Genomic DNA, 13898 nt, shown 5'->3' on the forward strand with positions numbered 1-13898 from the left:
GTCTGCCACTTAGCAGTGGAGGGCTCATCTTGAGGTGCATCCTCCTTGGTCGTAAAACCCTGCAGGGAAAGAAAATATCTGTCAATTTCCTCCTCTGCCTCCCTGATTCCCCTCAGCTCGCTAACCTCCTCCTGGAGCTCCCTCACCTGCGCCTCCAGGGCCCTAAGGCGGGTGCCTGCAGAACAGGTGCGGGGGTCTCCAGTCCCCGCCCCCCCAGGCCTTGCTGGGCAGCTCCCACAGGCCAGGGGGTTGGGGGACGCGAGTCCCCCGTGGGCTCTGTCTGGGTGGAGGCCTCAGACAAGCCCCGGGTAGGCTGCGCCCCCTGGGCAGGGGCCCTGGCAGCACTCCGTGTCGACACCATTGTAGGAGTCGCTGAGTTTCTAGCTGAATTCGGGTCCTCTGCCCCGCGCTAACACGAATCAGCCTCTGGGCCCCTCCTGCTCCCCCTCCGGCACGAACGCCGGCGCAAACACTGGCGCGCTCTTACAGACCGCGCCTGTTTGCACGCTTTGTTTGGTGGCTCGGGAGCATGGCTCCCTACCAGCTCAGCTAAGAGGGATCCGGGGGGCGTCCCCTCCGGATCCGGCTCAGCTGCGTCGGTCCCTCTGCCCCACTTACCTTAGGGGGATCAGCTGCTGCTGCCCCCGCTGCTGCTCCGTTCGCTTCTGCTGCTCTTGCCTCCACTCCGGGTCAGGTAAGGAGGCACACGTGTGTGTAAGACACACATGTGCCTGAGTCCTTCACACACATGTGCCTGTGTCCTTCGTAACTGCGTCATCTGGCACTAGGGTCTCTACCCCTCCCTCTGGACCCTCCACAGCCCTGTCGCTGCACCCTCTGACACTGGGGCTCTACGTGGTAGTGTGCCCCATGAGGTCTCCTCTGCCCCAGTAGCCTCATCCCAGTCCGCCGGAGTACAAACAACAATCGAAATATGAGCCCCTGGGCTATAGTGGAATATAAATGGTGCAGAGTGCACTCTGGCTCTTTAAAAGAGGCCAACTTCTCCCCAGGCATTAAGTGCCTCACAGCTCAGGGAACCTGATGAGCTCCTGGAGCCCCATTAGTCCTGTAAGCAGCATATCAAGCAGCCACAGCATCTCTGGGGAGTTCATCACTGCAGGAGCTCCTTCCCAACCCTGGGGTTTATGTGTCCTTCCAGTCCCAGCCCTGGAGTTTGTGTGTCCAGGGCCTTGCCTTTGTCTGGGTGCAGGTGTAGGCTAATTCCCTCATTAGTCTGCTGCCATGGCAACCTGCACCTGTGGGGGCTCTGCCTGTCTCCTAGGGGCACTTCAGAGCCTTGCGACAGGCATCCTGGTAAACAGAGTATCTCCTGTTCCTTCCTGCTCCCCCCTCCCCGCCAGTGAATTTGTAGACGGCCACAAGATTCCCTCTCAGGCTTCTCTTGTGGAGGCTGAAGAGATCCAGGTCCCTCCGTCTCTCCTTGTAGGGCCTTACCTGCAGTCCCCTAACCATATGAGTAGCCCTCCTCTGAATCTTCTCAAGGTTATCCACACCCTTCTTGAAGTGCAGTGGCCAAAACTGGATGCAGTACTCCAACTGTGGCCTCACCAATGCCGCATAGAGGGGAAGTATCAGCTCCTTAGACCGGTTTGTGATGCACTTGCTAATGCCTGATAGAGTGAGGTTAGTTTGCAGAAGTCTCCTGTACACCAAGGGGAGTATAGGCTACTTTTTAGTAAGCCAGTTATAAACTATACCCCTCTGTGGCTGCCAAAATACAGAAATAGAAAATGATTAACCTTACATTTAGCACCAAATAAGCAGTATTCATTTAATGATACATAGCAGCCACATCCCTCTTGGGAAAAAGAAAGGATTTTTTGGTCCAGCTCATCTCATTTTTAACTCAACAACTGTCAAATCCTTACTTGAGAAACATACTGTATGGCCTCTAGCAAGTGTCATGCCTACTGGGAATACAGGAAATCTGACACTAATAGTTTGGATAATTGTTTGATGGGGAGTTCAAAGGTGTTCTTCAAAGTCTGCTTTGTACCCTGCAGCGACAGTATTAATTTGTACATAATCAGACTCTAATCTGTTTTGGGAATGCTCTTGCAAAATATCAGGCTATCCTAGAGATCACTTTGGGGTCCCCAGGTTTGAACCAGGAGAGGCAATACATTTTAAAAGCATGGGTGTTTCATTGTGACTTCAAGAGATGTGGCCCAGTGCTGCTATTGAGTGACTATGTGATCTTGAGCAGGTTACTTTTTTCCTGTTCCCTCTTTTTCCCTCTCCTCCAGCAAAGAGTCTAATAAGAGCATGTAGACTTTGAAACCAAAACTCTGCTGCTGTAAAGTTAGTGGCAGCTTTTTCATGTATCATTTGCTGGGTTAATAACATGAGAGAACTTCATGATTCTTCTGAAAGTAAACTAGTGTTTTTGAAGCATATCCAGTACATAGAGGAGTTCATTCTTTTGCAGTACATATTTCACGTGTAATTTGTTTTTCACTGTTTTCACCTTCTTTCTTCTTTCTCTTTTTTCTGAAATAGATTCTAAGGACTCAAAAGAGAAGAATAAAATGGAAATCCTATACATACTGGTGCCAAGTGTTACCATTCCCCTGGCTATAGCCCTGCTATTCTTCTTCATCTGCATCTGCCGTAACAATCAGAAGTCTTCCTCTCCTCCAGTCCAAAGACAACCCAAACATGTCAGAGGGCAAAACGTAGAGATGTCAATGCTAAGCGCATACAAACCAAAGGTAATTCTGCACCTTATTTCTGCCACATAAATTGCTCTCTCTAAAAGCCCAGAGTAGCGTTCATAGTATCATAGTGCTTAAAGATCATCAGGTCCAACCTCCTGCCCCGGACAGGAACGAGTGCTGGGGTCATAACACCCCAGCAAAATATCTACCTATTGTTCTTTGATCAATCCAGATTTAAAACATTATCCAATTGATTTCCAACACACTGCATATGTTAGCACATTTGGATGAAGTTTTTGAAAGCATTTCTATTGTCATCAGCAACTTGTATATCATGGTTTGCAGTATATTTCCATATGGCCAGTCATTACTGGCTAAAAAGAAACTGGCATTAGTTTGAACAAAGTATGCAACCATTTCTTAAGTGGTCTTGAATTGTGTTTTTCATTTGGAGGCCTTGTTCTAGTTAGTAAGTGTGGGGAAGGATGAAGATGCATTCTTTTATTTTATTGAATGTAGCAGGAGGCTTTTTTATATAGATCAGCTGTATTTTTGCTTCACCTGTCGCTCAGCTGAAATCGCTTTAGCCTGATTTCTTCCTTGTGTTTCCAAGCTCACACATTCTTCTAGCTACAAGAGAAATTATCAAAATGAAGCCTCAGAAGTCTAATTACAAGTACTGTGCCTGCCTTGGTGATTTATAGAGACCCTGTTCACAAATGGCACTTGGCAGCTACTGATGCCCCTTAATGTAACACCAAATTAGTGAAGCACTTGTTAAAGTTAACATGCAGCCTTACAAATGAGGCAAAGCCTGCAAAAGTGATTAGCAGCCAGCTTATTGTTTGTTCTCAGGCCAGCAGCTGGAAGTACACATAGCAGTCACTTTTCTGGCTGCAAATGAGGTTCTGCCACCTACAGGCAGAAGATAACCCTGAGAGTAGGTTTAAAGAAATCACCTTAATTCCTCATCCCCTGCCCATCCTCTTTAACAATAGAAAGACCTTAGATGCATTTCACAATGCAAATCAGTGTCTAAAACAAAATTCATTAGAAAACTTCATAAATAATGTAGACATACCTGTTGGCAAGTATTTTTTGTTAGAAAATGATATAGCAAAATGAATCCAAATTTGTAATTAAATTTAAGTATTAAGAGCAACATGAACCCGAGATTTCTTTCTACAGACATTGCTGCCAAATGCATTCTTTCAGTAAAGCTTATCTATGAGTCTAAGAAATACTGAATTTTATACTTCTATTGTGCTTTCCCTGCATGCAGATGTTCAGGAGCTGTGATGTTTTAGGTCTGATAAAGCAATCAGGAGAGACATGGCCACTAATTGCTTATGAGTATCAGGTATATAGAATTGGCTGTAGCATAAGTGACTTAATTAAATAATCCTTTGTATTTTGAATTTTTCTTTTGTATGCCCACATGACCTGATCCCCACCAATTCCTTTTCCTTGTCATCCTCCTTTGCAAGTCAGGCTTTAGGGTCTTACACAGGGAGGACAGAGAGAGCTGTTTTGATGATTTACGCTGTTCCACTCTGGAAGTCTGATTGCGTACGTCTGTGTAGTTCCAATCAAAGTTTAAAAGACAGAGAGAATTTCTCTGTGTTATAGGCGGAAGCACCTTGGGGCAGAGGCTGAAGGATCTTACAGGGAAATATCCTAGCAATGTGCAAGGACAGCAGAAAGTTTAAATCAGGGTTAATCTTTCATTATTAAGAGTCTTGTGGCATGGAACACTTGGCACGTGTTCTCTCTGTAGACCATCATATGCTCTATCGAAAGGGCTGCTTGTTTTGGTTGGGGTTTTGCCCTGCTCTGGATAGGGCTGGAACCAGCTGTACCCCCCGACTCTCTTTCCCCAGACAGGCACTGCAGGGAATCTGACGCTGTTTCTTGCCTGCCTGCCTCGCAGAACCCAAAGTTGTCCAGCAGGACAAGTGCCAGCAGGAGCACTTTAGCTGCTGAGATGCACCAGCCCTGTGCCAAAGACATCGCTCGCTGCCTATGCCCCAGCGCTGATCCCCACTGGCTCCTTTTCCTCTTTGTCCTACTTTGCACCCCCATGCCCAGAGCCTGCACCCTCCCTCCACATGTCTAGCACTGCTCAGCCCAGGAGTGCTTACCCCTGGGATACCAGGGTAAGCCATGTCTCTGCCACTAGGAGCAAACAGAGGCAGGCATGAGGAGCTGTGCCTGGGAGGGGTACGGCTGCTGCCTCTGGATCTTGCTGGTGCCAAGAGGACTACATATTACTTGTTTTACCTCTGTGGAGCACTCTGAGAATAGGTAAACCTGTGTACTTAATATAATCTGGAAATACTCCTTGGGCAAAAAGTCTTAATTTTCCTACAATACAAATACACTGAGCACATGTTTTACTGCTTGAAAGCATGGACGGTTGGTTTTAAGTGCAGGTAACTTGTCTTTAGTGTAGCATGTGACATGGCTCTAAGTTAACAGGAAAGGTAAAGCCACAGCACAAACTGATTTGAGAAAATAGAGTAGTGACTGCCCAGGCACAATACAACATAAATAAGAGACCATTTTCAGATAGGACCTTTTTTGTTTGGAAGCATTTGGAGACACTTTGGACAGAATCAGTCCTTGGTATATTTAACTGATCGGCAAAATTATAGAAGATGACTTTTGGCCTGCAGACCCCAGGAAAAGTACATCTGGAGAGAAATATATATACTGTAGACATCCCCTTTCAAAAGTAATTTTTTGATTAATTAAAAGGCCGAGCCTTTTGGATAGGACAGGATATAAACTAAAAAAAAAAGTAAACGCAACCTAAACAAAAAAACTTATCACTGAAACTTTGACAGCAGAACCTCATTTAAGAAGTAAGCCTAGGAATTCAAGAAATGGGGATGGGTTATGGGTTAGTTAAAAAGCCTGTGAGACCCAAGTCACTAAGCTGGATCTGACCTTCCCCCAATTTTAGCCCTGTTTGAATCCAAGTTTTTCATTCAGCTCACTCGTAATGAGAATACAGTGCAGTATCTGAAAAATGCTAAGTGATGCACGCTATGGCTAACCTGTATAGTTATAGGTATACATGTAATATAAGCTATGGGTTTCAGTTTAAAATGTTAGCTAACACTCCTTACTACTGATACTATGTGTTTGTCTCAGTGAGGACCTCTATATCATTGTACAGTTCATGGTCAGAAGTGCCATGCGTCTCCTCCTGTTTTGCATTTCTCCTAGGGGCAGAAAGCTACAAAAGGGGATGAGGTTTGTGCAGTGAAGCACTTCAGCACTCTGATGTTTAGCCAAACCTTACCCTTTGATCTCTATAAAGTTTCTGGAAGTTGTGAGAGAGAATTTCCACATAAGGTCTCTGTTTGTTTGAGCTAGTTATTAAACCTCCTAAAAAGTAGCCTGGTCTAACCATTGGAACTTGTTTGGGGTGTCAAAGATACAGCCTGCAGCTTGGATCTGTCCTGCAAAGCCATATTATGTGGTCCCCGGTGCTGCCTGTGGGTCATGAAGTGACCTACAGGCAGCATGCAGGATGTGCTGGATGGCCACAGATGATTCCCACGGAGTGGTGGAGCAGCCGCCACGTGCAGCATAGCCCCTGAGCAGTCGTGTGCACATCTAGGGCCGTGCTAACAGCTGGAACAGGACTGGACTGCAGGGCCCACTGTAGATCCAGTCTGGCCTGTAGACCAGCCCCACACGACTCACATGGCCTATGGGGCCAAATGAGCTTGACACCCCTGAATTAGATCATTATTGGTTCAATCTATGCAGTGTAGACTAACCTGTGAAGATTGAATTGATTCAGCCTTGAGCTTTTTTACTGTATGTAGCCTTGGGGAGTCTTAAGCTGCATACATAGTGCTTCCCTGTCAAACCCATAGCTGCAGTCAAGATATAAGCCCTGTCCAATTGCTCCTGCTCCGTCTGGACCCACAACCGGCAAATGGGCAGGATAGACATCTTGGTGGAGTCCTGAGTACATGCCCCAGTGCAGGAGAACCTGAGAGGAAGTCAGGCTTGGTAAGGAGATGCTAGAGACGTGGCCTAAACGTCCGGAGGGGCAACAGTATTCTCAACACATTCCTTAAATCTTAGAGACATTTTCTTAGTAGTGTATGCATATTATGCAAAATCACCCAGAACTTGACCTGCTTGCCATTTGCAAAACACTCAGTCCAATGAATACATGGCACAGGTGGTTATCTTGTTTGATTTTCTTCTCCCCTTAAAACCGCTGATTTTTTATTTTAAGAGACAATCTGGCAGAGAAACTATGCTAATACACATTCAAAAATCACACCATAGCTGTAATGTATAATATGTGGTAAATTAAAAGTACACTCAAAAAAACCAAGCCCCTGCTACTAACCGCCCTATATTTTTACTGCATCTGGTTCCAAAGTTTGCATCATATGCATCTCTGCACGGAAGTATTTTATACCTGGGAAGAATTGTGGCCCGACTGACATTTGGAGCAACCAAATTCAATGAGCTCAGGGTTTCACCCTTGGCCATTAACACATTGATGCAATACACACATATGAGCACAGTGGCTTGTCCAGAAATGTTTGAGAAAGTAGACCACAGTGTTTTCTTTTTAGATTTAAGGTAATACACTTAAAAACTCTGATTTCATGTATGCCAATTCTGTGTTTTCCCATTAGGTAAGCATCTCCCCTCGTTTTGATCACCTTCCAAACAGCATTTAAAAGGACAGGAAATAGATTCCTACTTTAAAATATTGTATCCAATATTCATGTCAACTTAGATAAAAATGATTTTAGACTTAAAGCTTATACTGAGGTGGATGTGTGTTTACTCTTACAAATAAAAATGTTAACATTTAAGCCAAAAGCCAGTTTCAGTTTTAGGGGACCTAGCTGCCTTAGAGAATATAATAAACTGAACCCATCTTGTCATTCAACTAATGCAAGCAGCTGATAAAGAGATAGAAGTAGTGGGCTTCATTCTTTCTTTTTTCCCTTTGTACTTGGTTTACTTTGGCGTGATGCCTCATATGTATTTTACACTTCTTTACATTTTGTACACCACTGTATGACAAATACTTGTCAAACAAAAACTAAGCAGATTTATAACCGCTTAACTTGAAATGAGCTCTTCCTGCCAAAACTTTATGACTTCATTTTCTTTCATAGTTTTCCACTATGTTGGTTCAAACAGACAAACCCTGCCTGAGGTCAGATCAAGGTCATTTCACTTTCATTACTAAAATATAATTTACAATATGCCAGACCTAAACAAGTTTTAGCCTAAAGGATTTGTATAATATAAACCATCTGTTCTTCAACAATACAGCTAATTTCCTGCCATCACCATACAGTCTACTGGCTGCATGTTTAAATGTCTTCATGGATTTTTTTTTTTTTTTTTTACTGATGAAGTACTTATCTGAGATTGTTAGTGGTCAGTAGAATTAATTCATTAAGCAGGCAACTTGAAAATGACTTTTTTTTTAAATTTGTAAATTATTTGTCCAGGTACACACAAAACGGTGCTGATTAGTATTCCAGGAATGTAAATGCTAATCTTTCCGACTTTGCTGTTTTCCTAAATGTAGATTCCAAACTTGAGAGCCCAAAGTTAGATTCTTAATTCCATATTAAGGCACCTAAATGAGTGGCTTTTGTAGTCAAAGGTGATGAAAACCTTCAAGACTTATGAAAAATGAGGTGATTTATTCAGGAGTCTAAATATGAATTATTCTGCTCAAATTAGCCAATAGGTTTGAAAAGTTTGGGACCTTCTATTTTGGCCATCTGATGTTTTTTCAATCTATTCTGTCCTGTGTTTTTTCAGGGGATTGCATATTCACTGACGTGTAAATAGAAGTAATCTCTTTTGCACACTAAGTATTAATAACCAGCTCATGAATTAAACTTAATTGGATCAAAAACAGGTTTAAAAATAAATTTACATCAGGCTTATAGGCTCTAATTTAGTACATGCTTAAGTTAAACATAGGTGTAGCCAAAATGAAATTAATTTAATATACCAAAAAAAAATTGCTGGAGGACTTTGCTACAGTAGAGACATAATGGGCCTTATATTAAGCATTGCGTTTACTTCTGTTTATCCTTATGTGGATGCTGGAACGTGTTATGCAATTTATTATAGGGAAACCCTCCTACCTCATAGACAGCTATAATAAAGAAGCTTTCATGGAAGATCTACATGGATACTGTGTATTGACATCTTCCAAATTCCACCTGATGTACAATACTAGTGCATCTCTGCCACTGCCTACATCCCGTGTACCAGGGAACAGAGCTCACATGTAGCTCAGATTAACAGTGCAGGGGCCTACAGAGATTCCCTTCAGGTCTCCTCCTCTCACCCAAGAGAAGCACCGTTTTTAAGTTGTACCTAGTATTGCAATGAGGCACAGGTATTTGGGGTCTTGTTAGCAGGTTCTAGCTAAGGTACTGTTTGTTTAGCTGGGGGTAGGGGTTGACTCTATTATTCTAACATATGTCTTTTGTTGATCGTAACAGAGCAAAGCTAAGGAATTGCCACTTTCTGCTGTTCGATTTATGGAAGAACTGGGTGAATGTGCTTTGGGCAAAATCTACAAGGGGCATCTCTATCTTCCTGGCATGGACCATGCTCAGCTTGTTGCTATCAAGACACTAAAAGACTTTAACAATCCACAGCAGTGGGCAGAGTTTCAACAGGAGGCATCTCTGATGGCAGAACTTCATCATCCTAACATTGTCTGTCTCCTAGGTGTTGTGACTCAGGAACAACCAGTCTGCATGCTTTTTGAATACATGAACCAGGGGGACCTGCATGAATTTCTTATCATGAGATCGCCACACTCAGATGTTGGATGTAGCAGTGATGAGGATGGAACTGTAAAATCCAGTCTGGATCATGGGGATTTCCTGCATATTGCAGTTCAAATTGCAGCAGGAATGGAATATTTATCAAGTCATTTTTTTGTCCATAAAGACCTTGCTGCTCGCAACATTTTAATTGGAGAGCAACTTCATGTGAAAATTTCGGACCTTGGACTATCAAGAGAAATCTATTCAGCAGATTATTACAGAGTTCAAAATAAGTCCCTCTTGCCAATTCGTTGGATGCCGCCAGAAGCCATTATGTATGGCAAATTCTCTTCTGATTCAGATATTTGGTCCTTTGGTGTTGTCTTATGGGAAATTTTCAGCTTTGGACTTCAGCCATATTATGGGTTTAGTAATCAAGAAGTCATAGAGATGATCAGAAAACGGCAACTGTTACCGTGCTCTGAAGACTGTCCTCCCAGAATGTATAACCTGATGACAGAGTGTTGGCATGATCTTCCATCTCGGAGACCAAGATTTAAAGAAATCCATGCCAGGCTGCGTTCTTGGGAGGGTCTTTCAAGTCACACTAGTTCCACAACTCCCTCTGGTGGAAATGCCACCACTCAAACAACTTCACTCAGTGCAAGTCCAGTTAGTAACCTAAGTAATCCTAGATACCCTAATTACATGTTTCCAGCACAGGGTATACCACAAGGCCAAATTGCTGGGTTCATTGGACCACCCATACCTCAAAACCAACGATATATTCCAATCAATGGATACCCAATTCCTCCAGGATATGCTGCTTTTCCAGCTGCCCATTATCAACCACAAGGTCCGCCCAGGGTTATTCAGCACTGCCCACCTCCAAAGAGTCGTTCTCCAAGCAGTGCAAGTGGATCAACTAGCACTGGTCATGTGACTAGCTTGCCATCTTCAGGATCCAATCAGGAAGCAAATATTCCTTTGCTATCTCATATGTCAATTCCAAGTCATCCAAGTGGAATTGGTATAACAGTTTTTGGAAACAAAAGTCAAAAACCATACAAAATTGACTCAAAGCAGTCATCTTTATTAGGAGACTCCAATATTCATGGACCTAATGAATCTATGATTTCCGCAGAGTTGTAAATAAGTAAGACCTTTGTAAATATAACTATTTACAATACAAACTAGAAAGACATAGTAAAGATTTATATTCAAATATTTTATTAAAGATTCTTATGGTTGTTCAGACATTTGCAACAAGTATCTTCTGTGAAGTTTAACTGTGTTTAACAGGATAGGCAAACACCGACCAGACAAAAAGCATTGCGGTGTGGACACTGAACATCATGGATGAGCGCATCGTTCCTCTAAGTACCAAAACAAATCTTAATCCAAACAGAAAAATAAGTTTTAAAATAGTTATCACACACCTGGTACATGTCTTTAACTATGTGATACAGTGTAAGTCACAGCAGCTTTATTATTTGGAAACATATTTTGGTGTTGGTCTCTTTTTTAGGAGATGCAAACTATTCAGAGATTTATTGGATGTGCAATTCCAATATCTAGTTTAAACGCTTATAGATTTTACAGCCAAGAATGTTGTTTCAAATATGTGATCCCGTGGCTGGATAAATTACTTCAGGTAGGATTTTGCTTTTTATATTAAGGTGGGAGTCTGAGTTCAGATTCAAACCAAAATAATTGAATATTTTTTCTATTACTGCATAAAATGTAGTCATGACATACAGTAGCATGAGTTATCAACTCACAGGCTGCTAAAATAGTCTGGCAATATCTGATGAAAGTAGCTGGAGTTACAAGAAATTGCCTTAAAGGAAGTTAAATTTACTTTCTGAATGTGAATTGACTGATGACATTTGCATTTGATAATTTTTATATATGTAGTTAAAATAAAATTTTGTATCCTTTTGTTGCTATGCAACTGTTTAATGAAAAAGTTCCAAACAACAATTTTAAAGAAGACAATCAATTTTCCCAGGAGTATTTATTGTGTCATATAGGTATATAATTTCAATGACTGTGGCCAGGTAGACATTAGACTTTTATAGGCGTAAGTGATCGGAAACTGGTCTTATACCTGTAACAACAGAAGTTAGGCACACATAGACAAGTTTAAAAATGGTGGAAGCCAGTCGAAGATTTTCCTCTCCCCCACCAAAGGGCAAATGTGTATTCTTTTTGCTACTGATCTAAACTACGCTGTTCACAGAGAACTGCGTAACTTAGATTGATTCCACCTTGGGCTTTTTTAATGTCTGTACCTAGCCTATGATACCAGGAGCCGCCCCCCAGAAAGGGAAATCCGCATTTCATCAGGCAGCAAAGACATGGTGGCAACTTTGCCTATCAGTTCAAATAATGTGAATTAGAACTCTTTTAGAACTACGACATTTGTAATATTATTAAAAGTCATTCAGGTATAATCAGTCTAGATTATTCATTTTAAAACCACTTTAATGATTTACAAAAGTACTTTGTACATTACAGCTTCTCAGAAACTTGTTTTTTGTATTAAATTGTATTTTTTACGTACACACAATGAAAACAATCTTTTCCTCAGTTGATAATGTTGTATAGTATGACTGCCTTTTCAAATTTTTTTGCACAAAAGTGTGTTAATGTTTTGTACAGCAGAAGTGAAAATACTTCTCTGCATTTTATATCTTGGTCTGTTTCTTATTGGTTTTTTTATACCTGATGTAGATGTTTTTTAAATATATTATGGTGATATTCAGCCACTACCTTATACTTATATTCTTTGTGTTTTCACTGCATGCATTTAATCACTGTATTACTTGATGATTGATTTATACGTATGGGCATTTCAATTAGGCAAGCATGAAAATGTAATAACAAAGGCTATTTTATAATGAAGATACATGCATTTTTTTGTATTTCACACATCAGAGATTTATATTAAACACTGATTATTTTATGCTGCTGTTTATTAAAATATTGTTTTAATATAAAATATCAGTATTCCTGAATCTTGGTATAATAGGTATTTGGGAGTGTCCTGTTGATGAAGAGCTAAGTCCTGCTTACTTCACTCAGGTGATGAGACCGCTGAAATCTAGAATAGCAACCCAGCTGAGTGAGGCAAATTAGGGTTTGCCAATAATAGTTGCTAATAAATTATTTAAGGGAAATGTACAATCCTTAAATTCTATTTAATGCCTGACTATGCAGTTATTTTGAGAGCACATAAAACAGAAAGGATAACAAAATTCCTTTGAGTATAGGATTCATTCTGGATTATTCTCTATAGGTGAAGTTCACATCAATAAAGGTCTAGCACAGCACTTGAACTTCTTGTTAAAGGCATAAATCTGGGGTAGCCAATCTGCGACTCCAGAGCCACACGCAGCTCTTCAGAAATCAATATGCATCTCTTCGAATCTTTGCACAAGCACACAGTGACCAGATGGAAGACTCGTATTAACTTCCGAAGAGCCGCATGTGGATTCGGAGCTGCGGGTTAGCCACCCCTGGCATAAGTAGTAATGCACTAGTCTTGTACTGCAAGGTCTCTGTGTAGTGGATAGGCCTATGGACATTGTTGTGGAATTAGAACCATCAGTGATTGTACAATAAATTCCTTTACGATGTCACACATAAGTTACTCATGAAGCAGCTTAGATCTTGTATTTTTTATTAAAATATCTGTGGTACGCAAGCTAAAATTTAGTTTTGATTCATGCATCAGTTGTTAATTGAATTTATATTAAACTTCTGCATGGATATTCAGCTATCATTGCTTCACACTGTTGGCTGCTAAAAAGTTAATATATAGGGCAGTGGAGTTTTATATCCTTTGATCACATGTTGTTAATGGAGAAACTGGCACATGTTTTCCTAAAAATATAAATTAGGGAATTTCTCTTTGTCACTGGGTGTGTCTCACGTGTTCCCCACTGCGCAGTTGTGACTGCGCAGTACAGGTTGTTTCCAACCCTACTTGATGTAGTGTCAGCATCGCAATTTGTGCCTGCCGATGCTACATCACCTTAGCTACATAGCATCTCCTGTAGACAAGCCTGCTTTCACATATGCTCAATACAGTCCTGTTGAGGTCCTGCTCAAGATGATTGCATTCTCATTCCTGATCTGTCCTTTCCCTCAGGTCTTCCCTCCAACTCTGCTTTTATAAAGTAGTTATACTTCTGCAAACCTCTCACTCATGTGAAGGATAAAATGTGCTTAAATTTGCTCCAGCCTTGTTATTAAGCGGTTTCTTAGTCTATCTCATTAAGGGTTAGAGAAATCAGCAGTGCTGATTGAAAATCAGGTTGTTACTTCATGAGCATCTGGTTCCAGTACAAAAAAAAACAAACGTGCAGACAATCAAGGCTTGTGGCCCATAGATTATGCTGGTGCAACTGCAAGTAAC

At 41.5% G+C, this 13898-nt stretch overlaps 1 protein-coding gene across 1 annotated transcript in view; it reads left to right on the forward strand.

Annotated features, from left to right (window-relative positions):
* The window catches only part of ROR1 (receptor tyrosine kinase like orphan receptor 1), an 87515-nt gene extending 76214 nt beyond the window's left edge, over nt 1-11301 (forward strand). The window contains exons 7-8 of the mRNA XM_019531569.1: nt 2524-2735; nt 9203-11301. Coding sequence (XP_019387114.1) covers nt 2524-2735; nt 9203-10627 — 1637 coding nt within the window. The 3' untranslated portion in view covers nt 10628-11301. The remainder of the gene's footprint in view (nt 1-2523; nt 2736-9202) is intronic.
* Nucleotides 11302-13898: the final 2597 nt, after the last annotated feature.

This window comes from Crocodylus porosus, unplaced genomic scaffold (assembly GCF_001723895.1).
Source record: "Crocodylus porosus isolate Cpor-Errol unplaced genomic scaffold, CroPor_comp1, whole genome shotgun sequence".
Taxonomy (NCBI): domain Eukaryota; kingdom Metazoa; phylum Chordata; order Crocodylia; family Crocodylidae; genus Crocodylus; species Crocodylus porosus.